This window comes from Bos taurus, chromosome 13, assembly GCF_002263795.3.
Source record: "Bos taurus isolate L1 Dominette 01449 registration number 42190680 breed Hereford chromosome 13, ARS-UCD2.0, whole genome shotgun sequence".
Taxonomy (NCBI): Eukaryota; Metazoa; Chordata; class Mammalia; order Artiodactyla; family Bovidae; genus Bos; species Bos taurus.
In genome coordinates, this window is record NC_037340.1 from 17888293 (window position 1) to 17912841 (window position 24549).

Here is a 24549-nt window from a genome sequence, read left to right on the forward strand (position 1 = left end):
GGGTTTTGAGGTTTTACCCTTAGCGGATGCTCACAAGTTAAGCCAGCCACAATTCCATAGATGTGAGGAGAAGACGTGAGACTCCAGGTTAGAGACAAAGGTCATTATTGTCATAGTCAACACTGTGTCAGACACCAGCCCCACTTTCTATAGGATATGTCCAAGACAGCCAGATGGTGCCTGGCTGTACACAGTCAGGTGTGTTCCAGGAAAGGAGCTCCCAGCTTAGGGGACCAGCTCTTTTATAATGGTCAGTAAGCCTTCTGCGGAGAAGGCAATGGCACCCCACTCCAGTACTCTTGCCTGGAGAATCCCATAGATGGAGGAGCCTGGTAGGCTATAGTCCATGGGGTCGCTAAGAGTCGGACACGACTGAGTGACTTCACTTTCACTCTTCACTTTCATGTATTGGAGAAGGAAATGGCAACCCACTCCAGTGTTCTTGCCTGGAGAATCCCAGGGACGGGGAAGCCTGGTTGGGCTGCTGTCTGTGGGGTCTCACAGAGTCGGACACGACTGAAGCGACTTAGCCGCAGCAGCAGCAGCAGCAGTAAGCCTTCTGACGTTATCTTTGTTATACTGGACAGTAAGCCTGCCTTTTGTACTTTGAGGAGACACTATATCTTCTAAGGCTAGGGAATCAGCATCTCTTCTCACAAGGTGTGCAGAAATACACATAACATTAACCTTTATTTCCTGACAGTGCCCCCACCTCCACTCCCTTTCAGTTCATTTCACATGCTTCTGTTTTCTTACTGCTTTCTAACTGGTCTCATCCCAGTAGTCTTCTCTCTGTCCTCCTGTGCAAGAGGGATCTTTTAGAATATAGACCTGATGATATTGCTCAATTTGAATTTTTTATTGGTTTTTCATTACTATTGGGACTTCACTGATGGCTCAGATGGTCAAGAATCTGCCTGCAGTGCAGGAGACCTGAGTTCGATCCCTGGGTCAGGAAGGTCCTTTAGAGAAGGGAATGGCTACTCACTCATTACTGTTAGGCCAAAGCTTAAACTGCTGAGTGGTCATGTAACTATTTCTCACGTGCTGACTACTATCCAGTTTTTTTTTTTAAATACTGACAGTTAAATAAGAAAAACAAAAACCTACCTTCTTTAAAGCTATAAAGGCCAGTACTAATGACGTGCCAGACATCACCTCAGATGAGTGTGGCTCCCCTCGCTCCCAGGCTGCAGCCTGCCCCTCAACACCCAGAGCCCCCGGTGCACCAAGCCCAAGTGCCCATATGAACCTCTCTGCCCCAGCTGAGGGCAAGACTATCTTGAGGCCAGAAGATGCAGAAGCCAGAGTATGAAGTGGAATGAATGCTCCTGTTTTGAGAAGCACACTTGTAACTGCATCTTTTGGAATCTTTTTGTGGGGCAGGGATTTCTGTACTTTTATTTCAGAGATTCTCTGGTCACAGGTTTTCCCCAGGGAACTTCTGAGAAATTTGCAGTTTCTTACCAGATGAAACATGGAAATTTTCCCCTTAGTTCCATGCATCCCCACATCTCCTTCGCCCCCCCCGACCCTTTTTTAGTTTTAATTTATTGGTTAAACTTATGGTGGCAATCCGTGAGGTGTGTCAAAGAGTGTACAGATGTATGTGTGTATATTGTATGTATGCTAACATATTACTGAAGGACACATTTTAATAAATAAAAATTTCTGCCTTAAAAAAAAAAAAAAAGGCCAGTACTAGGTAGGCTGCAGATGTGTGGGCTCCTTGCTGCCAAATTGTAACCCCTGGTTTTCTCTGGTCTTCTTTTTTTTCCTTCTTAAACCTTTGTCTGTAATATGTTGTTCTTCTTGCCTTAAATAATTTCCATAATTTGCCTCTAATATTTGTTTATTTTTTAAAATGTACTTACTCTATTAAAGCCTTCTCAACCTAGTTGGATATCTTGCTCTGAACACCTTTAGAGTAATTGCAAATAAATTGTGCGTGTGTCACTATAGTAGTTACTTCATCTGGTTGTAATTTCTGATTTCTTTATCTGGTCTGTATCTACGCAAAATAAAGTGTAAGCGACACAGAGTAGGAGCCCTCCCTTTCCACACACACCAGGTCTTTGGGAGAGAAAATCGCTTCCCTCAGAATCACTTTGGAATCAAAACCAATAGTTTAGTTGGTGCTTTTAATCAGCTTTAGAGATCCCATGTTTCAGCGTCCAAGATATTAATTTGCTTAATTTTGAAGGGGAGCATGTAGTAGTATTCACTGAAAAATAGACATGTGATACATTCTTAATATGTGGACATTATATATATTATGTACTCTGCCAAACAATATTTTCTTGCTTTGTTCAAATTTAAAATATAGACTGTGGACATTCATAAAGAGAAAGTGGCTCGAAGAGAGATTGGTATTTTGACAACAAATAAAAATACATCAAGAACTCACAAAATAATAGCACCTGCGAACATGGAGCGACCTGTAAGGTATATTCGGAAACCTATTGACTATACAGTTCTGGATGATGTGGGCCACGGTGTCAAGGTAAGTGTCTTCATATTGTATTCTCTTAAAAATTTGCAGGCTATACAGTTTCAGAGTAAACTTGAATACATAGTAGAAACATTTAAAATTATTTGTTAATAAATAGCTATAGAGCCTGGTTCATAACTTGTGAAGGATTTTCCACATATGTCTTTGTTTTCAAGCTTTGAAAAGATCATGTGATCTAAGGGTTGTTCTGTTTTATTAATGGAAACACTGAAGCTTTATAATACATAGGAATGGTGTTTTTAAAGGTTTCAGTTTTATTAGAGGAATGAACTGTGGAATCATTTCAAAGAGGAACTGGCATCTTACAGACTTTCATTCCTGTGGTATGCGAAGCTTATGATCTACTTAGGGCCTGCAGAAAGGGTGGAATAAGAGAGTTCTATTGTTTTCAACCTTAGAGTCCAGGGAGCTGGTAAACTGACTCATCCATAAATGTAAATGTTAAGGAAATGAAGTGAGATCTTAAGGAAATAAAAAGCCTAGTTTTATTTCCTTAAGATGTTTTAGTTCTAAAACGTGCTTGGGAGACACTGAAATGGAAGTTTTTAAGTTGCTAACCAATTACATTTTGAGTTGTAAGGTATAGAGATCATTTCCTTCCAACACTCCTAACATCTTTGTGTAAATTTACACACACTTAACAGAGGAGGCTGTGCTCCATAACAGGTAAAGGTTACACCATTACACAGTAGCAGAATTCAAGTAGAATTTTTATTCCCAAATAAATTATCCTTTCACCCTTTCATTTGGGACTAGTTTATACTTGAGTGCTATTTTTTTGTTTTCTCTTTCACTTGAAACAGCATATGAGGGAAGATGTATGGTCATATTTAGAATATTTCTAAGTTACTTTAGAATAGTATTTAGTGTATTTTAATGCTATCACATTAATATGTCTTTTCTTCAAAGATAATGAGGTTATTCAAATTTAATTTCTAAATCCAATTGTGAAATGTAGTGGCAAGGTAGGATTCCAGACATTGTTTAATCTAGATAATAATGAGCCGTGTTATTCTAAACAAATGTTAAAGAATACCAAAGTTCTGGCACAGTTTCTAGCAATAAGAATATGGGTCAAGCAAGGTATATTCCGTTTTTGGATGCTTTCCTTAATGTTGCTTTTATGGTCACTTGAAAAATGATAAGATACAAATTTAGAATGGCAAATGAGATGGAAAGAACTTGAGGGAACCCCTTTTTCCCCAGTGTAGAAAAAGTCTTCAATCTGAAGATAATTTTCCTTAAGTGGCATGTTGCAAGTAGGCTGCTTTGGACACATTAGTTCATATATATAAGCTGGCCAGGTTTTAAAGATGTAGCCTTTAGGATCAAAGCAGCTTTTTTTCAGTTCTGAATTTTGATCAGACTTGTTCAGAAGGAAATTTAGAACTAAAACAAACTCTATTTACTAGTGCTGGCCTCTTAGGATTTGGATTCTTAAGCTACACATGAGAGCGTTTCCAGACCCTATTTGTTTGTTTGTTCCTTAATTAGAATTTGGCTAAGATGTTATGGTGCATTGTAATTTTGTTTTAAACCCTGAGCTGCTAGGTCCTTTTCTGAATTTGGAAGCAACCTGTAATTTTGGATTTTAACATTTACAGTTGATCACTCTTTAAAATTCTGTACCATTCCAATAATGAAGCATGAGCATCCATTGTCCAGTAGGCTTAAGGTTTGTGCACTGAGGCATTAAAATAGCCATACGTTTAATGAGCTATGTGTTTGTATTTAAATCAGAGTTTGTTTTTTATCATCCATGATTCAGTTGAATTAGTTTGATAGGATAAAATACTGACCTAAGAAATTACATAATTTGCATGAGATTGGCATAATTAAGTGGTAATTTTCTTATGAATATATTACTTTGAATAAATATATGATACCTATGAATATTTCCCTACTGCTTGTGGATGTCTTTTCTTTATAAAATACTTAAAATATGACTGGGTAAAAGCTTATTAACATGAATCAAGTAATTGTCCTATCAGATAAGATATCTAGAATTAATTTCTACTTTTTCCCCCCTTTTTTGCCAACGTAAAGTGGCTAAAAGCCAAGGTAAGAGATACTACTTATCACTTGATCCACGGTATTCCTTCTGTATTGATAGAGGCTGCAGAGCCACTAAAACTTGAAAACTTCTCCTATGTCTGTCTGCTTTTTTCCCCATAGGATTTACATGGGTTAAATATACTCAAACCCAGTTCAAATCAGCAACATTTAGCTTGGATGTGTTAATATATCAAAGATATATTGACATCTGCATTTATATAGGAACATTAATTTTGCTAACATTTATTGCTTTGCTCATTTTTTGATAGTTGCCTTGCTTTTATTGACTTACAATTAGGAGGTTTCCCAGACATTACATGTGACTTTGTTACTGAGTTGTTGGGATAGAGATGATTTTTCAGATGAATATGTTAGCAAGCTGACACTGAGATCTGTAGTTTGTATTCATGCACACGTTTCGAAAATTTCAGGAAACCGAATATTTGAATTGCAGAAAAGTTAGATCTCAGTGAGCATGTATAACAATAAAATAATATATAAAATTGAGTAATCTCACCTGTATTTTGCAATTAATTGGCATGAAGGGCGCAAAATAATATGAAAAGCCAAGTGCAAGTGGTATTTTGACTTTTTAAAATATAGTACCAAAGTCTGTTATTAAAGCTGTCTGGGAATCCTTATTTCACATTCTGATATTTAAAAAATAATAATACATGGTGTCAAAACACCAAGAGAACAATTTGATATAAAAATAAAAGCGTTTCTTTCCACATTTTAGCATGGAAATAACCAGCCTGCAAGAACTGGCACGCTGTCGAGAACAAACCCTCCTACTCAGAAACCACCGAGTCCTCCCATGTCAGGCCGGGGGACGCTGGGGTAAGCACTCAGTTACATCTGTGTTCTTCAGATCCAGTGAAGGAAATCAAAGTGAATCCAAAATGAATCTGCCTGTTCTGTAATTTCTCTGAGGAACTCTGTACCAGAAAAGTTTTTTGTATGTGTATAAATGAGCATTGTCTATTATTTTCCAATTCATTATAAAAATTTTATATATATATATATAAATCTGACCTTAAAATGAAATATTTATTAAAATGAAATAACTAGAGGTTTCCGTATATATTGTCTTTACATGTATGTGCAATATTTATATTACAGAACTTTGAATAAGTGGCCTGTTTTGCATACTTGGTTTGGTAGCTTGCAGTTCTTCCATTTCCCCCATTTCTGCTTCCCCTGACACTTGGGAATCTTTACTGGGAATCCTTCTAACTGTGCTTCTGCTGGTCATTTTGGGGCCCTTCATTCTATAGTAGCTTTATGAGAAGGCCAGTGCAGAAGGAGAAAAGATAAGTTTGTGCCTTCTTCCTTCCCAATTTTCAATGCAATGCAAATACTGAATACTTGGTAAGACAGTCCTGAAAGATTATTCACGTTATTGTAGACTATAGACTCCTTGTTTTGGGGGGAGGGGTGGTAGAATCGTTACTTTATAGTAACAGGAATCAGTAAGCAACATTTTTTGTAGGCTCTTAGTTTCAATTTTCATTTTGTGAACCCCTTGCCCCTGAAAAAAAACATGAAGTTGTTAAATAGAAAAGTTAAAATCATTTATTGGTAGAATCATTACTTTATAGTAACAGGAATCAGTAAGCAACATTTTTTGTAGGCTCTTAGTTTCAATTTTCATTTTGTGAACCCCTTGCCCCTGAAAAAAACCATGAAGTTGTTAAATAGAAAAGTTAAATCGTTTATTGAGAAATTAATGGCATCACTACTGGGGCCAGAATGTACTTGCCCATATATTAATATTCCCGTATTGAGGTAGGAATAAACTACAGAGGAGATATTTAGCTTCCACAATATATAAGGACAGTGCCTTGTGGGTTACTGAGTTGGGAATCATATGTATTTCAAAGTTTCATATTACTGAGCATTTAAAAAATTATAACTATTATTTTTAGAAAGAAAAGGTAACAGATTTTAGCTTTTGTTAAAGTAACAAAATTCATATGTTCCTATTAAAGCATTTTCTAAAAACAAACTTTAGTATTTAAAAAAAATTGTGTTATACTTGGTAATAAAGGGATAGTCACAAATTTGGGGGGGAAATACCATTTTATCTTTCTTATCCATTACTCCTTTCTCTATTATGCTTCTTTAGACGAAATACTCCTTACAAAACCCTTGAGCCTGTTAAACCTCCAACAGTTCCTAATGACTACATGACAAGTCCTGCAAGGCTGGGAAGTCAGCATAGTCCAGGCAGGACGGCTTCTTTAAATCAGAGACCGAGGACACACAGGTAAGTTTTTAGATTGAGCCTTTGAACAGCTGAGAATGTATGTTATTGATTGGTGACAGACTCCTGTAGAATTATAGGTAAAGGGCTCCTCTGATGCTAACATAGATGGTAAGGTTGAGGATGATAATACTGTATACATTTCTGTAAAGTTACATCGTGACTTAACTATTTTTTTAGATTTTTTAGTATCTATACTGCTAGCAGATTGCTAGTATTTCTTCTTTTTGACAAAGGTACATATGTACATTTGGATGAAGACTAAAGAATTTTTTTTTTATGGTCATTTAGGAAAAAAAGATCAAGATAACCACTGTGAAATTTTTTGGGTAAATGGTTAAATATCAGAAACTATCCAATGAGATTTAAACTTGAAGCTCTGAGGAAGAATTTCTTAGGAGAGTTGATAGACTGCAGAGTATATTATTATATAAATTGTTTTTTTAAAAAGTTCTAGAAATCAACTACCCAGTGGATTTTTTTCCCCTTTGTTTTAAAAAATTTATTAATTTTTGGCTTGTGCTGGTTCTTCGTTGCTATGCGGGTTTTTCTCTAGTAGAGGTGAGCAGGGGCCACTCTCTAGTTGCAGCGCACAAGCTTTTCATTGTTGTGGCTTCTCTTGTTGTAGAGCATGGGCTTTAGTGGTGGCGGCACGTGGGCATAGCAGTTGTGCTTCTCAGACTCTTGAGCACAGGCTCAGTAGCTGTGGCGCCCTGGGCTTTTAGTTGCCCTGCCGCGTGTGGGATCTTCGCAGATCAGGGATTGAACCTCTGTCTCCTGCATTGGCAGGTGGATTATTTACCACTGAGCCACCAGGGAATCTACCCAGTGGATTTTTAAAAACTTGATATGGAACATAACGTGCATTTCAGAAAAGGAGATAATTTATTAATATAAAACTTGATGTATTAATAGAAACTGAATATAGTCAAGTAACATCATGCAGATGAAAAAATGGAATAGTAGCAGCAACCCAGAAGTCCGCTTCAGGCCTTTCCCAGTGATTGCTTCTACTTCCCTCCCCCTAAAGTCACTACTTTTTTTGGGGAGTACTTTATTGTATAGTTTAATTTTTTCATTTAATTTTTACCTCTCTTTTAATAACTTGGGCAAGGAACTGCTCTTTCCCTTGATTTTTGGTTGGTTTTATTAGAGATATAACTTGGTAAAATTATTTTGAAGGATTCAGTTCCATAGGGTATACCAAGCTCTTAAATGCTATGTAATTGTTATTTGTTGTTACTATTCCTGTTAGTAAATAAATTGTCATATTGATGTCTGCAGTTATAGTATCAGTTACAGTATGAATTCAGTGAGGACCAAAATTGTTTTTTAAATTGTTTCTTTATATGTTTATTATTGAATTATTACATCAAAGTATGATTTTTCTCTGTAGTGATATAGTAATAGTTTCATCATATTCAACAACTAAGTTACTTCATTATACTAGGGATATATACCAGTGAGATAACGTTTTTTTTTTTTTTTCAGGAACTTGTTCTATTAGAATAGGGATCAACAAACTATTTTATCAAGGGCCAGGTTGATAGTAAAGTAAAGTCATTACTTTAGGATTTGTGGTCCATATGGTCTCTGCTGCAGTTACTCAGCTCAAGCACATAAGTGCATCTGTCTGTTATATGGTGGTGGCACAAAGCAGAGTATTGACTAGCTTGGGAGGAGGGAGGCCTTCACATCAGACCTTTTTTTGTTATATAAATATTTTTTCCCCTTCTGTTAGTATGTGACAGTGTAATTATAGATGGATCATATTGAAGAAAATAAATTAGACAGTGTAGATTATTACTCTGCTGGGTTTCTGGGCCTATTGAACCAATGATGTTGAGTTCTAAAAATATAATATGGAGCTTCAGGCTACATGGGTACATATGTATATTTGCATATGTGTACATGTGTACTCCTAAAAGGAATCAACCCTGAATATTCATTGGAAAGACTGAAGCTGAAGCTCTAATACTTTGGCCACCTGATGCAAAGAACTGACTCATTGGAAAAGACTCTGCTGGGAAAGATTGAGGACAAAAGAAGAAGGTGGTGGCAGAGGATGAGATGGCTAGATAGCATCACCGACTCAATGGACATGCCTTTGAGCAAATTCAGGGAGATAGTGAAGGACAGGGAAGCCTGGCATGCTTCAGTCCATGGGGTCACAAAGAGTCGGACATGGTTTAGCGACTGAACAACATGTCCACTCTACATTACTGAAACTGGTCAGTGTGAGGTTGTATACCTAAAGGGACAGTAAGTCCATAGAAGTTAAAATTTAATAGTATCCACTATTCTACAATGTTCCTTGGTGAAATTTCATTATTTTCTTTCTCATTTGCTTATTTTTCCAAAAGTTTCCCTGTCTTATTACTGTTCTTTGAGATTAATTAGAGATTAATTAGATTAATAAATTGCATACTAATTTCAGACTAAGGTTGGTTACCATTTTTATTCACTTCCATAGCATCTTTTGTGGCTTCCATCGCACTATTTTTTAACTTCTGTTTTCCCATTCTCAGCCAAGAGGTCCATGACAGTGTAGTTCATGTCTGCTTTGTTTACTGCTGTTTATACTAGGTTTTAAATAAATCCTTGCTGATTCATTGTATATGAGATTGTATTGGTCATTCATTTCTCAGTGATCTCTTAACAGTTCTGAGTACTATGTGATTATATTGGTTTTCCAGTAGATGGAGAAACATAGTGAAACACATGGACTTCCCTGTAGCTCAAACAGTAAAGAACCTGCCTGCGATGCAGGAGACCAGGGTTCAACCCCTGGGTTGGGAAGTTCCTCTGGAGAAGGAAATGGCAATCCACTCCAGTATTCTTGCCTGGAGAATTCCTTGGAGAGAGAAGCCTGGCGGGCTACAGTCCGTGGGGGCACAAAGAGTCGGACACAACTGAGCAACTAACACAAAGTCAAACACAAAAACCACTTCAGGTATTAGAGTTAAAATTTGTATCGGACAGTTAAAACGTTTCTTTCTATGTAAGCATGTGTATATATATCCACACACACATCCATCATAACAGTATCTGGTGGCTTTGAATTGATAATATTTTTTGAAGGAATCCCTAGAATTGCTGTTTTCATGGTTTTTCTCTCCCTTTTGCAGTGGAAGCAGCGGAGGAAGTGGCAGCCGAGAGAACAGTGGCAGCAGCAGTATTGGCATTCCCATCGCCGTGCCTACACCCTCACCACCCACCATTGGACCAGGTATGTCATCCACTAATCCATTGTCATATGTGGTAGTATTTATGAGCTTTATTATGGAAGTCTGAAGCAATTTAGTTACGTTAGATGAAACTATTAAATTTATGTGATTGTTGCCAGAATGAAAGCTAACACTTAAAAACAATTTTTGATTGGTTTTCAGAGTTTTTAGAGTTTTGCAGCTGTTTCTCTTTACTTATAAAAAAAGCATATTAAATAACTTTTGGGCCATTTTGCTTCAGAAATACTTGGTTACTAGTCAAGAATGATAATTATTATTTCAAGAGCAAACCAATAATTGTTGATAATTCAACTGAAAGATCAGTGTCTTTAATGTGAATTATGCATCACTGAACCTTGATGTTGCCTTGTAGGCTGCTAGGTGTATCAACTCTGGTGATAGCTGGTTGTGACCTTCCTGCTTTTATGTATGATATTCCATACATATGTCAGTAAAATGCTCTGAATGTAATGTGGGATTAAACTAAGAAAAGCTCTTTTACTTTTTAGATTATATAAAAATTTAAGAAATCATAGTAGAGCTATGATTAGTCCCTTGATTGTTTAGTAAATGAAAGGAAGACTTTTTGTTGTTAAAATATACATTTGAAAAGTGAGTTTGATAATCAAAACTGGGGAAAATTCTTAGTTTCTCAAGGATGTTGTTGAAAAAGGAGAAAAAGCTACTTATAAAAACAGGTGTATTTTATAGTTAATGAAAGTGTGAACTCAGTGACCTTTTTACCTTGTAAAATTCTTATTCTTTGGAACATATGCTTTGCATATGGGTATCTTTCTCTCTTTTTTTCTTCTTTCCAAAGCATTGTACTTTCTTACTGTTTCAGAATGATTAGTTCTCTTTCTTGCACTCTGACCTGAATTATAAACTATTTTATTAGAAAACATTTCTGTCCTTCCTCCTTCTGGAGCTCTACCAGCACCACCTCTTCCACTTCCCCTCCCTGCGAACACTGTGATAGGTGAGACTGCATAACCACTGGAGTGATTTAACTTACTGTGCCTAGTTCATAGTCAGCTCCTGTCAGACGGTTAGCTTGTGTAGTTATTAGGGGGTAGGTGGTAGTACAGAGTTTTAAGTATTAAATCTAATTTACACTAATTTCTCCTTGTGGAAGCCCTCTGAAGTTACACAGAAACTTCTCTGTGATGTCAAATGTGTCTCTGCCTTGTTTATAACCAATTTAATGTGGTTAAGCTTTTGTTTTGTTTAGATCTTTCTAAGAATATTATAGCAGTGATTGTTCAGAAAAAATTTTTTTATTAGTGATGCAGTATTTTTTAAAGTGAGACTTGATTTGGAACTCCCTGGTGTATACAACAGTCAAAGGAGTGGGGTGAAGGAAGAAAAATGGAAAAGAGAATGTGTGGGGTGCTCTGAGGTTTTCCTGTGGCTCACAGTTGTAAGACTCTGATATAGTCGAGGATTTATGGCATCTGAGGGTGCAGTGAAAACAGTTTTTTTTTATCAATAAAATACAGTTAAATTGTTCCCAGGTCGAGGGAGACTGGATTGAGCATATAAGAATTCTAAATATAGACTATATAAAACCATTCAGCCTAGAAATGCAGAGTAGCATTTGAGTGGAAATGGATAAAGAACTGTCTCAAATAATGGAGCTCAGGTGAAATAAAACCATCTAGCATCTTCTTTTAAAAACATTGGCACTTGTACTCAAAAGAAAAGGAAGTAATTAAAAAAGGCCCTAGTAATAGAAGTTGTTGGCAGAAAGTTCATCTGGAAAAAATAAATGCCCTCAACCTAATTAATAATCAGGAAGACAGAAAATAAAAACCAGTGGATACTGTTTTATAGCTACTAGATAGGTAAACATGTCAAAGTCCCCTAGTACCAAATGCCAGTGAGGGTGCGCAGTAACAGAAAGGTGCATTGCTGGGGGGAGTTTGTTAGTTAATATGCTCCCTTTAGAAAGTAATTTGTTGTTACTCAGTTAAGTTGAATCAGGTTTCTCACCTTAGATTTATCAACTTAATTTCTAGATATTTCCCCTAGAGTACAGGTTCTCAAAATATAGGTATGTGACTCCTGGGTGTTGCCAAAATCCTTTCTTGGCGTTTTTGAGGTTAGAATTATCTCCATAATAATACTAAGACTTGTTTGCCATTTTCATTCTCATTCTGGTACAAGGACACAGTGGAATTTTCCAGAGGCTACGTAACATTTGATAGCATCATTTTTGACAGCTAAAGGAATGTGTATTTGTGTATTTATGTGTTTTAAAGATAAATAAGTTTTAATTTCTAATATGGTAATTACCTATTCCTGTAACTCACTTCAATAAAATTTTTTTGAGGTTCTCTAATTTTAGAGTGGACCCTAAAGACCAAAAAGTTTAACCACCACTGTATTAGAGCAGTGGCTTTTGAAATATGATTTCCAGATCAACAGCATCATTGTTGTGGGAGCTAGTTAGGAATGTAAATTCTCAGGTCCCATTCCAGACCTCCTCATTCAGAAACTGAGACTGGAGCCAAGCAGCTTGTATCACAATACGCCCTTAAGATAAAATTCTGATCAGTGTTTGAGAACCACTGTTTTCAGAGAAATTGAGGAACCATAATTAGGAATGTTCATAATGGTGGTATAATAATAGCAACAATCTAGATGCAATTCAAATGTCTAACAGTGGAATGGATAAGTAATTGTAATTGTGGCATGTTTGTATGTAAATAAAGCAAAAAAATGAATGATATATTGATATACTTATCAACGTGAATGAATCTTAATATAAAAGGAAAACAGCAAACCAACAGAATATATAATCCTATATAATCAAATATACAAATAATATTTATATATATAAACAGATTATATATAACCATTGTAAATAGTTATATATATACATTAGTATATGTATTATTTATATGTACATAGTATATATAATTATATATACATCAGTCACATACGCTTTTTATGACTTATTTCATAATAAAATACTAAATTAAATTCTAAAATTGGCCTGGTTTGGAACTATATAAATAGGTCTATTTGGTTTTCAATCACCAAAAAAAATAACCTGGATTTTATATAGTTTTTATATAAGTCAAAGAAATATAAAAAATCATTTTAAGATTTCTATTAAAAATGGTTAAAGGATTACCTCTTAAGCTCCTTGGAAAACTTAGCTGTCCAGAATTACTCATTCTCAAAGGCATTTGAATAGACTGTTATTTTAAAAGTGTGTCTCTGTTTAGAAAATGAGTGTGTGAATGATTTAATTAGTGACTGCCTATGGCGGAGAAGGCAATGGCACTCCACTCCAGTACTCTCGCTTGGAAAATCCCATGGACGGAGGAGCCTGTTAGGCTGCAATCCATGGGGTCGCTAAGAGTCGGACACGACTGAAGTGACTTAGCATAGCATAGCATGGCTTGGGAGCTCCAAAATGTTAAATATTAGCACTTCTTTTAATGAACAGCCTCTGCTGTATGATTTTTCTAATAATTTGTATGGCCTCTAGGAGAGGTTAAATGAGATGACTGAATGAAAGGAAACCAGGATTCTGTCTTTTTATTTCTTCAGTCGTGATTAGATGTTTGGGAGAATGATATAAATCCTGAAGTTGCCTGGAAGATATAGTTAACTTTAGAGGCTTTGAACTTTATATTAACCTTTAAAATTTTAAACTTTGAAGATGTTGGTAAAGATGACATTGAATAACATTTTAAGTATTGTTAATACTTTAGTTAGTTTAAATATGTTTGAAATTAAAAAGAAAAGATTGCTTTGGATGTACTATGGGGGAAAAAAAGCCCTCCAAATATGTGGGGAAAGATAGTGGATTTTCTACCCAAAGCTGCCTTAAAATGTCCATATTTTACAGTCTTAAAGTTTTTTTCAGTTTTATCAGTCACAGAAATTTAAGTGATAGGGTAAAGTGTGGAATTCTTAAAAGTTTGGCGATATACAACAAATCTGACACAGGTGCTTTGAAGCTAGAAATTGTGCTTCTCTAAAAAAATGATTCCACTATAATTTGCATTGATAATAACTGCTAATAACAGTAAACAGTCAAATATAGTAGTAAATGTGGAAAATAAGCTTACCTGTTTAGACTTTATAATTTAAGCGGGTTTGGCTGGCTAGATTCTTAGACTGTTGCTATAGACTTGCCAATGAAAAAGAAGTGTACAATCCAGATACTAAGGTATTAACATCTAAAAACAATGCTTTTCACCTCAGACTGTCATTTGGTACTTATCTTGTTGGAGAGACACAGTTGACATATAAAAACTATACATTCTGAAATAACAAAGAAAAAGATTATACATTTTATTAGCAAAATACCACTTGGGATTATGCTGAATTAAAAGGCTGAAGAATGTTTCATACTTAACTTTTGCACTTTCCACACAGTATCTGTTTTTTCTGCTTTTTTATAAGTTTTTTTAAGTTCAGAGATAGAGCTATTTGTGTTGTATCTTTACTTTTCTCTTTATTTTGTGCTGTGGACTTTAAAAAGTGATAAAAAGTGTTTCTTGCTGAGAGTCTGCTTCTCTTTGTTCTGCCATCGGAGGTTACCCGCGATGCTCAAGTTCTTTGTTGGTTGCCTTTGACTAATGCTTTCCAGCAGCCCCGGGCTCAGCTCCTGGTTCCCAGTATGGCACAATGACCAGGCAGATTTCTCGGCACAACTCTACCACTTCCTCGACATCTTCTGGTGGATACAGACGGACTCCCTCTGTGACGGCTCAGTTTTCTGCTCAGCCTCATGTTAATGGAGGTCCACTTTATTCTCAGAATTCAAGTAAGCTTGTGCTTAGCAGGCGCACGCAGCAGTGGAGCTCCTTTTGAAGGAAATTATTTTAAATTGTTCTTGCCAGTGATAGACAACAATTGAAACCATGTTATTTCATGTTTGTTTTAAGAAGTTAGACCTTGAATCATATAATTTTAAAAATAATTGCTTATCACTTTGAAAAACTTCCGATTCACTGAGTATACTGTAAATAGAACTAAAGAGGCAAAACTCTGAAATGAATTAAGCTGAATTTAAAAATAATGGCATGTTTGATACAGTTTGATAACAGTAAAATTAAAAATATTGTGACAATTTTTCTTTTCAATAATATAACAAAATTGCTGGCTATCACTTTTAAGCTTTTTAACCTATACTGAAATAAGTTCCAGACCATTAAAAACCATTCTTGATGTCTGCTTATTCTGTCTCTAATAATTATAACAGTGGGGAGGACTTTCTTTTGATAAATCCTTTCTGTTCACCTCAGAGTGCACATCTCAACACTAACTGCAATCAGTGTTTAAAGGCTGATAAGATTAGAAAATAACTTTGGCATAGAGTGAGTAGTCATTAATTTCACTTTCCATATCAGGATGCTCAATCCAACCAGGAGAAATCTGAAATGAGCCAGTTGTTCAGTATTTGTTATTGGCTTGAAACAGTGATCACCAGACATAGACTCAGACATGCTTTCTCATGTGGTTTTTCTGGCTACTTTCTGGAGCTGCATGTTGTTTTATGTTACCTAAAAAATACTGAACACTCCATATTTACACAGGAAGTTGGGTTTTAAATTCTTTTTATTTATGATGCATGTTTTCAACAAGTGTTTTAAAGTAGAACTAAATTCTCTCCTTTTTTTTGGTTAAATTTTAAAGACTTAATTGTGGTTATAAGCAAAAAGCCTTCTAAGAATTGAAAATCACTTTAGCAGAAATATCATAATTCACAAGTAATCCCAAAATTTATATTATAGAACCCCTTTCCAGACTGAAATTCTCATCCAAGCTCCTGAGAAATGTTCCGTTAGAATTTTACCTCACATTTCCCCTATTCTCCTCTTGGTAAAGAAAAGTAGCTGGTGGCTGAGAATCCCGCAGTTAATCTGATCATTAGTCTCACTACTTTCATGAACCTTTTTTTTTCATATTATGCTGCATTTTTAGATCTCATCTTTGTGTTTTTTTTCTTTTCCACACTTAGACATTTACTGTTTACTCCGCAAATAGGGCTTCTGGTGACTCTTCACCTGATACCTGTTTGTGTAGTTCTGTTTTAACACCGCTTGGGTTGGTTGCTTATCCTCAAAGAAGACACTGTCATTACTGATTGTCCATATTTTTGGATATTGTAAAGCAAATTTGCTTCACATTTTAAACATACGATTATGTATTGTCAAATCAATTGTCCTTCAACCCGAGTTACTGTTGGTGTTGTAGTGGTAGCATGTGAGTGTTTTTAGTGTTTTGATGTGCATATTCTGTGCATATGATTAGTATTATTGCAGCATAACCTTTCTTTTCTTTATGTACTAACCAGCATGGCTAGTTACTAAGGGTTGTTTTTTAAAATTTTTAGGTTTGTGGAAGTTTTAAAAAAAATTTTTTTACATTGAAAAGGTATATAATCTTTTCTTTATTAAAACTATCATATATAAATGTGTATATACTGGAACATTATATACACACATGTATATACAAGTATATACACACATGTATATACTTCTATATACAGAGTATCAGAACGAACCAGGACTAATTTCATAGTGAATTCAATGTTGTTTTTAGCCATACAATGGATATAAATACACATACATTGCTTTGTTGTTTATTTGTACACACTGAACCTCTTTGAGATTTTTATGCTTACCAAACAATTTTTAGATTGGATTAATGGAAACAGTCTTTCAATTAAATGATCTTTGGGAGCCAATAAATTTTCCCTGTCAATTTAGTGTCATTTCTTGGTGACTGCCAGTAAACAGAATTTTGTGATACAAAAGGAAGAAGGTCCCTTGAAATATCCCTTGAAATTCAGTAAACAATTAACATGGTATATGGAGCATTCTTATTCCCTAGTAAATTTAAGAGTGATGTATTTAAAATTGTCAACTTAAAAAATAATAGTAACCTTTTTTTTTTCCTAGAGAGCTGATATATAGAATATATTTAGCTACATAATGAGATTATATTACTGTATATAATAAGATTATATTATATAATCATACAATTGTTATATAATTATAATCATTATAATTTATTATTAAATCATGCAATTTACATGATAAATCATGATTTTATACTATCATGTAATTATATAATATACATTATATAGTTAATCTTATTATAACATACATGCATGTTATATATAATAAGATTATATTATATATAATTTAGATGTATGCTATAGATACATAAGAACTGTTTTTAAAGGAAACCTATAACTAATGCATTTATTTATACATGGAATAAACAGCTATACCATAACATTTTTGTTTTGTTTATGTGAATTCTGATTTACAGCATTACCCTTAAGCTAGACATACCTGTTAGGATTAGAGAGGTAAGGTAAACTAACAGTATCCTAGAAACCTTTATTGGTATTTTATTCTTACCTGTTTTGTTAAAGTCTTTTCTTAGAATTCAAAATTTTCATTGCATAAAAGTGAAGGTGATGGTAAATCTAAATCTTCCCCAAACACTATAACAGTAGGATTAAAATAAATGTATTTGTTTTTTAATAAAACTACCAGTTGGCTAAGCACAACTCAGCTTTAGGTTTGTTTGTGGGAAATGAAGGTTCTGTAGGTTTTTGTTTTGTTTCTTGTTTTGTTTTGTTTCATTTACAAACTGTTCTTTGCATACTTATGTTTGTGGTCCTTGTAACTGACTTCTGCTTTTTGTTTGTTTCCTTTTCTTTCCTTTATCTGTTTTACTTCCCCCATTCTGTGTTGTCATCGCCAGTTTCTATTGCTCCACCCCCTCCCCCTATGCCTCAGTTGACTCCACAGATACCTCTCACAGGCTTCGTGGCCAGGGTGCAGGAAAACAGTAAGTTTGGAAAACCTGAGCTGTCCAAGAGTAGAGGCTGTCTCCTTATAGCATGCATGGCTGATGAGTCATCATTTTCCTTACTTTTGTTGAGAAGCTAATCTTACCTTGAAAATAGGTGCAGATCCGTTATTGAAACTGAAGAGCACGATCTTCAGTTTTCCTCTGTGTGCATGGTTACTGACTCAGATGAATGTCACAACTGCAATTTCCTCTGTATTCACATGCTCTAAAACATGAAATCAGATCTTTGCAGATTCTTAAGGAAAGCATAATCAAAGCCTCAAATTAAAATTGTGTTGAAACTACTAGCTTTCAATAGTTTTTAGGGGAATTAGTTTTCTGTTGCCAGCTAACTCATCAAGATGCATCGTTACACTGTGAGATTAAATTTATTAGGACAGGTGGTTTGTTTTATTTTCTTTGTTTTGGTTTTTGGGTGGGGTTTTTTTGGCATTTTCTCCTTTAGTTACAAAACATTTGTGAAGAAAACTTTGTAGCCTTTGATTTTTATACATAAACAATTTTGAACTTATATAAAGATTTGTTCAAATTTTTATGCATAAACAGTTTTGAACCTATATAAAGATTTGTTATTAGGATAAACAAGGATCTGCAAGAATAAGTAAATTACATCCATGCACTCCATTTAAGTGATGATCCATGTAGAGCCCTCTTTATGTTTTGGCCCATGAGGATGATTTCTGAACAGGCAGACTTGTTACCTTTTTTAGATCTTTTTGAAGGAAGGTCAGATTGACTAGGAAATTCTTTTGAATATATGAATTAGGATAGAAGTTTTTATTTTTTAATTACCACCTGATTACTTTGACGTTCTGGGAGATACATAATCCTAACTACATGATAATAGTGAATGTTATTTGGCAAAATGGAAAATACTGCTATTATTGAATTATATTACGCCAAAAATGCTGAAGACGGTAAGGTGGTCGCGTACTAATTCACTTCATTTGGCATCATCACCATGTACATAAATCTCAGAAAGGTTTGAACAAGATGTGTAACTCAAATGACCAGCCCATCTTCCAGGAGAAAACATTGTGGCAAATTCCATCCTGCAGCTTCTCCTGACCTTGTTGTGTTATTCTCCACGTTTCCTCCCTTCGTCCAGTCAAATATTTGTTTACTCAGTGTTATGTCCCAGGCTCTGGGAGGAATATACATAGTCTAAGACAAAGTCCCCATCTTTAAGAAATGTGTGATTTAATAGACTTTCTATAAAAGTTTCATGATGCTGAAATTTCTGAGCCTAAACCAACCTTATCATTTACATTTGGTTGGAAACTCTTACGTGTTTAAACATGTAAAAATAAGCGAATCTTCTTTTTAAAAAATTAGTGGATAAAGGTAAATTGCTGATTCTTGGTGCTCCAAGAGTTTAAAAATTGTTTGCAAGAGTTTAAAAACAAAGCCAGTTCAACCTTTGAACTGCCTAATAGCCGAGAATTTTTAGGAAATGTTTTAAAATAGCCATAATAAACATCCATTTAGTGAGTCCAAAGCTCATTGATTAGATATTTGGTAATCCTTTTTTTAAACAGACATTCAGTGTAATGTACATGTATGGTCTTTGCTCTAGAAGCCATGGTACTATTTCAGTTCTTTTCCCAAACTTGTGATCTTGAGTCAGTAATTCTCTTGGTGCCACAGAATGCCTCGTTTCGTTTTATTTGGCATCTGTTTTCTTTGAAAGCATGTTAGGAAGATTGTTGTTAAATTGGTATCAGTATATTAAATGTTTTATGAATTACAAATTTTCTATGTTCTTTAATATTCACTTTCTTTGACAGAGTGGTAATAATGAATGCACAGAGCAGTTAACCTATTAATAAATGTGTTTCAGTTTAAGACATGAGCATCTAAAAAAGCAGTGTGTTTACATCTGTTTATGATTAACATCAGAAAGCGTTTTTGAACTAATTATACATGGTGTTAGACAGAGTATTATGCACAGAGAATTAGATGACAAGACGCTTGCCCCAGTGTATGCAATTTGAAGATAAGCCAATGTAAATTAACAGCAGTTGGGTATAAAGACAGTTGAATGAAAAATAGACTAGTAAGTTGTATATAAATCAAGAGTAAATGCACTTTAAGAATTCAGGCAAACATACATAATTTATTCATTAAGCCATATTAAGGATATGAGCTATGACTCTTTACTGTCAGAATGGATTCATATGCATTTTCTTCTCATCTCAATAATATTAGCAAGCCTTATGGAGAAGGGATTGGTAGAAATAAAATGGATCCTAGCATTTGTCAGAAGAATAAACTGCACACCTGTGTGAGAGCTGTCCATTCGAATGAGCATCAGCACACAGGACTTATTTCCTAATAGTCTTCTTTCTCACCCCAAATAGGATAAAATAGAAATCACAGAATTAAAGTGGTTGTCAGTAGGGCTCTTATGTGCATATGTTTTGCATATGTTTTAAATCTGGGTTCTTTGGTTATATTCTCAGCTCATTACTGCAAATAGGGTGTTGAAAACTTTAACACTATCTTAGAATAGATGATGACCATTTTCTTTGATCATATAAATAGCCCCAGAAATTGGCAGGTGAGGTAGTATGTTGGAATTATTAGTATGTTCGAATTCTGAATTCTCTCAGATACTGGAGACTATATAATTCTTTGTATCAAAATATTTTCTTTTTTTTTTTTTTTAAAGAAATTTGTGGATCAGAAATTTAAGAATTAGTTGTGCTTCAGCTCTGAATTCATTAATATTGGGAGCATTTCTTACCTGGTATCATAGTAATTCATTGAAACAATTCTAGCATGACATTTTTTCCATTTCACTGTTTACACCTTTATTTAAATCACACATATACATACCACAGCCATCTAGAACTTGAGGTGTGAATCGTTTTTATTATTTTGCATGATTTGAGTTTTTTCTGTTTTTTTTTTTTTTTTTTAAAACATCTTCCTGCAGTACTTTATTTTTAAAATCTTTTATTGAGGATATATTCTTAGGAAATTGGATCTTTAGGATCTAGTCTTTCCCTCATTCCATTCTTAGTTTTATAAGCAATAATACAGAAGTCTTAGCTTGCTTTCTACATTGAAGAAGCTGATTATCTTTTTTTAAAGTTGATTATGAATACAAACATTAAAAAAATATTTAATGAGATTTTCTGCTAGCTTAGAATTATTTAACTTTAGATTTTTCTAAATCTTGTTAAATTTTCTTTTGTTAAAATTTAAATAATAGAAAACCTGCACACATAGAATCATACCTAACACCACAGCTTTTTTTCCCCCTTGCATAAAACAAATAAAAATCAACACATATCCACCCACTAGAGATTTCTTTGAAACTAAAGGTAACTAAAAGCCAAAATCGGGGACATGAATGTGCACAATAAATGGTTATCAAACCATTAAACTAACATTCATAATGTTTACCATAGTCCAAATGACAGATATGACATAAGGCTTATTTAAGGAGAGAGGCTAACTAAAGAGTGACATTTGTTGTGACCTGAACCTTGGAGTAAGGGAACTTCTTTCCTCCTGTAGTCTTATTTAAAAGAAAAAAGCAAAAAAAAAAAGACATATTGTCTCCTAACCTCTGCATTCATTAATTTGTAGTACTTCCTAATACCTTTAATTTTAGCTCATTTTATTATTGCAAAATTATTCTTAAAAGTAGTAGAAGCTTTAACACACCAAGCTTTTATTTCTAATCTTGCATGTATTATTATAGTGCATGCTGTATATGATAGAGCTTCCTTAAATTCTGTTAACTTAGGAATTTCCATCTAATCTGATTTCTGATTTCAATTAATTATCTGAATTTTTTAGTTGCCGATAGTCCAACTCCACCACCACCACCTCCGCCAGACGACATCCCCATGTTTGATGACTCGCCACCTCCGCCACCGCCGCCGCCAGTGGATTATGAAGATGAGGAGGCCGCAGTAGTTCAGTATAACGACCCATACGCAGATGGGGATCCTGCTTGGGCCCCCAAGAATTATATTGAGAAAGGTAAGGTACAGTCATCACTGAATTGCTGTAACAGGAAGGAACCAGCGATGATCGTATTTTAGAGCTGTAAGGAACACCTAGTCCAGTATGTCTCTACCTTTTGAACACCCTTATTCAGCCAAGATGATTTAGTTGCTACACATTTCCCAATATAAAGCAAGGATTCTTTATTTTCTATTTATTTTTTAATTGGAGTATAGTTGATTTACAGTGTTGTGTTAGTTTCTAGTGTACAGCAAAGTGATTCAGTTATATGCCGAAGTGTATGTGTGTGTATATATATCTGAATTCTTTTTCAGATTTCTTCCATTATAGTTTATTACAGGATATTGAATATAGCTTCCTGTGCTATACAGTAGGTCCTTGCTGTTTATATTATATATAGTCGTTTGTATCTGCTAATCCTAGACTCTTGAGTTTATCCCTACCCTACCCCTTCCCCTTTGGTAACTTAAGTTTTTCTATGTTTGTGTGTCTGTTTCTATTTTTCTTTAAAATTCATTTTGTATCATTTTTTTGATTTCACATATAAGTGATATCACAAAGTATCTGTCTTTCTCTGACTGCTTCCCTTAGTAAGTAGTAAGTAAGTGAGGTAATCTCTAGGGCCATCCATGTTGCTGTAAACGGCATCATTTTCGTCTTTACTATGGCTGAGTAGTATTCCACTGTATGTATTAAATACATATACCACATCTTTATCCTTTCATCTGGAGAGACATTTTTAATTTTTTAAATTGAAAATATAGTCTGTTAATTGTGATTTTTCAAATGACAAATTTCCAACTTGACTGTGATTTTTAAGATGATAAACAGATAAGGCACAGAGAAGGAGTTAAATGATTTACTAGTAAGTTCATGTAATTAAGATTTAAAACCAAGTTTCTAAGCTGTTACAATAAAAATTGAAAACTTTCATATCTAAATATTTTAAAATATATTGGGAGATATATGAGAAAAAAACCTCAATTAAGGTTTTCAGCTACTTGATCTTGTAAATGAGAAAATAATCACCAGAATGTTGAAATTATGTGTAACTCTGATGTCCAAATTCACCTGCATTATCTGACATTCACTGTAATTATTAGTAGTAGTGTAACTATTCATTCACTGTAACTATTAAGTAGTAGTGGGTGGGAAGGAAACTGTTTTTTGTGAGTTTATTTGCTTTTTGTCATCTACTTCTATGCCAATAAAAATGTCTTTGTAGAGTTCTGAAAAATGCATGCTATGTAGTTGATCACATTTGATTGCCACCTTAAGCAAATACCTGTAGCATTCTTTCCTACCCAAGTTTTAAATACATGGTTGAAGTAAATAGGCTGTTTTCTTTTTATATTTTTAAACAGTAAATATTCTACATATTACTGAGGAAGTCTTGAATGTTCTACTTCATATTTAGATTCTCATGTACCTTCAAATAGATATGCTGTTGTTATTATGAGTGTGATAAATGTGAGCAGTCTTGAATTGTGTTTTGACCCATATTTTCTGGTATGGAAAAGCAAATTTAAATAACTATGAAAATGGGACAAGTTATATTTACATAACAGATTTGGAATGATATAATGGTTAATGTATTTGGTAATAGAGCAGGATTAAAGAAATCTCTTCACAAGTTGAATGAAATAATGAGTCTTAAACCAGGAGTCAGCAGATTTTTTGGAAAAGACCAAATAATAAACTTTTTAAGTAATCAAGGTATATTGACATATTAGTTTCAGGTGTACAACATAATTCTTTGATATTTGTATATATTTGCAAAATGAAATATCTTAAACTTTGCTGGTCATTCAGACTTGTCACAGCTACTCAACCCCACTGTTGTAGCGCAGAAGCAGTCGTTGAGAATCCCCTGGCGGTCCAGTGGTTAGGACTTCACGCTTCCGGGCTGAGGGCCCGGGTTCAAACCCTGGTTGGGGAACTGAGATCCCACAAGCCATGCAGTGCAACCAAAGGGGGAAAAACAAAACAAGCAGTCGTAGACAGAACACAAGTGAGGATGTGGCTGTGCCCCAGTAAAATCTATTGACAGAAAGGCTTTGGTTTGAATTTGGTCATGGGCCATTGTTTACGGACTCCTGGTCTTAATCAGAAAGTTGGTATTTAGTAGGGTTATATTTAAAGCCTTTAATAGTCACCTTTATAAGTCACAAGATGATTAAAACCAGGTTTAATAGGATTTCAATTGAATATGTTAATCCAACAGTACGACATGACTGTTGCAGAAGCCAGATTCAGTCATTTATATTAGACTAATAGTATGTTTAATTTTGAGGACGATATTCAGGAGGCTGAAATATTTTAATAAGACAGTGTATCTATAACGAGTTAAAAGCATTGTTTCTAAGTTGAGGAAAAAGAAGATTTCAGAGGGACTAGATAGCTATCTCCAAATTTTTATCATGTAGACAGATGTAGGGGTTTCCCTGTTGGCTCACATCTGCCTGCAATTCAAGGGACACATGTTTGATCCCCGGGTCTGGAGGAGGCATGGCAACCCACTCCAGTATTCTTGCCTGGGAAATCCCATGGACAGAGGAGCCTGGCAGGCTGCAAAGCATCCATAGGGTCACACAGAGTTGGACACGACTGAAGTGACTTAGCATGCATGCATTCATGACAGATGTAGATAAGAA

General features: G+C 34.7%; 1 protein-coding gene across 15 annotated transcripts in view; it reads left to right on the forward strand.

The window, feature by feature from the left end:
• The window catches only part of ABI1 (abl interactor 1), an 87851-nt gene that overhangs the window by 59783 nt on the left and 3519 nt on the right, over positions 1–24549 (forward strand). For 2 of the 15 annotated variants that reach the window (XM_005214262.5, XM_059892736.1), the window contains exons 3-10: positions 2327–2503; positions 4559–4573; positions 5307–5407; positions 6696–6836; positions 9962–10062; positions 14670–14846; positions 17804–17890; positions 21725–21910. In XM_005214262.5, the coding sequence (XP_005214319.1) occupies positions 2327–2503; positions 4559–4573; positions 5307–5407; positions 6696–6836; positions 9962–10062; positions 14670–14846; positions 17804–17890; positions 21725–21910 (985 nt within the window). Of the gene's footprint in view, positions 1–2326; positions 2504–4558; positions 4574–5306; positions 5408–6695; positions 6837–9961; positions 10063–10958; positions 11040–14669; positions 14847–17803; positions 17891–21724; positions 23137–24549 lie in introns of those variants that run through there. The other 13 variants (XM_059892739.1, XM_059892740.1, XM_005214263.5 and 10 more) reach the window with 13 other exon arrangements.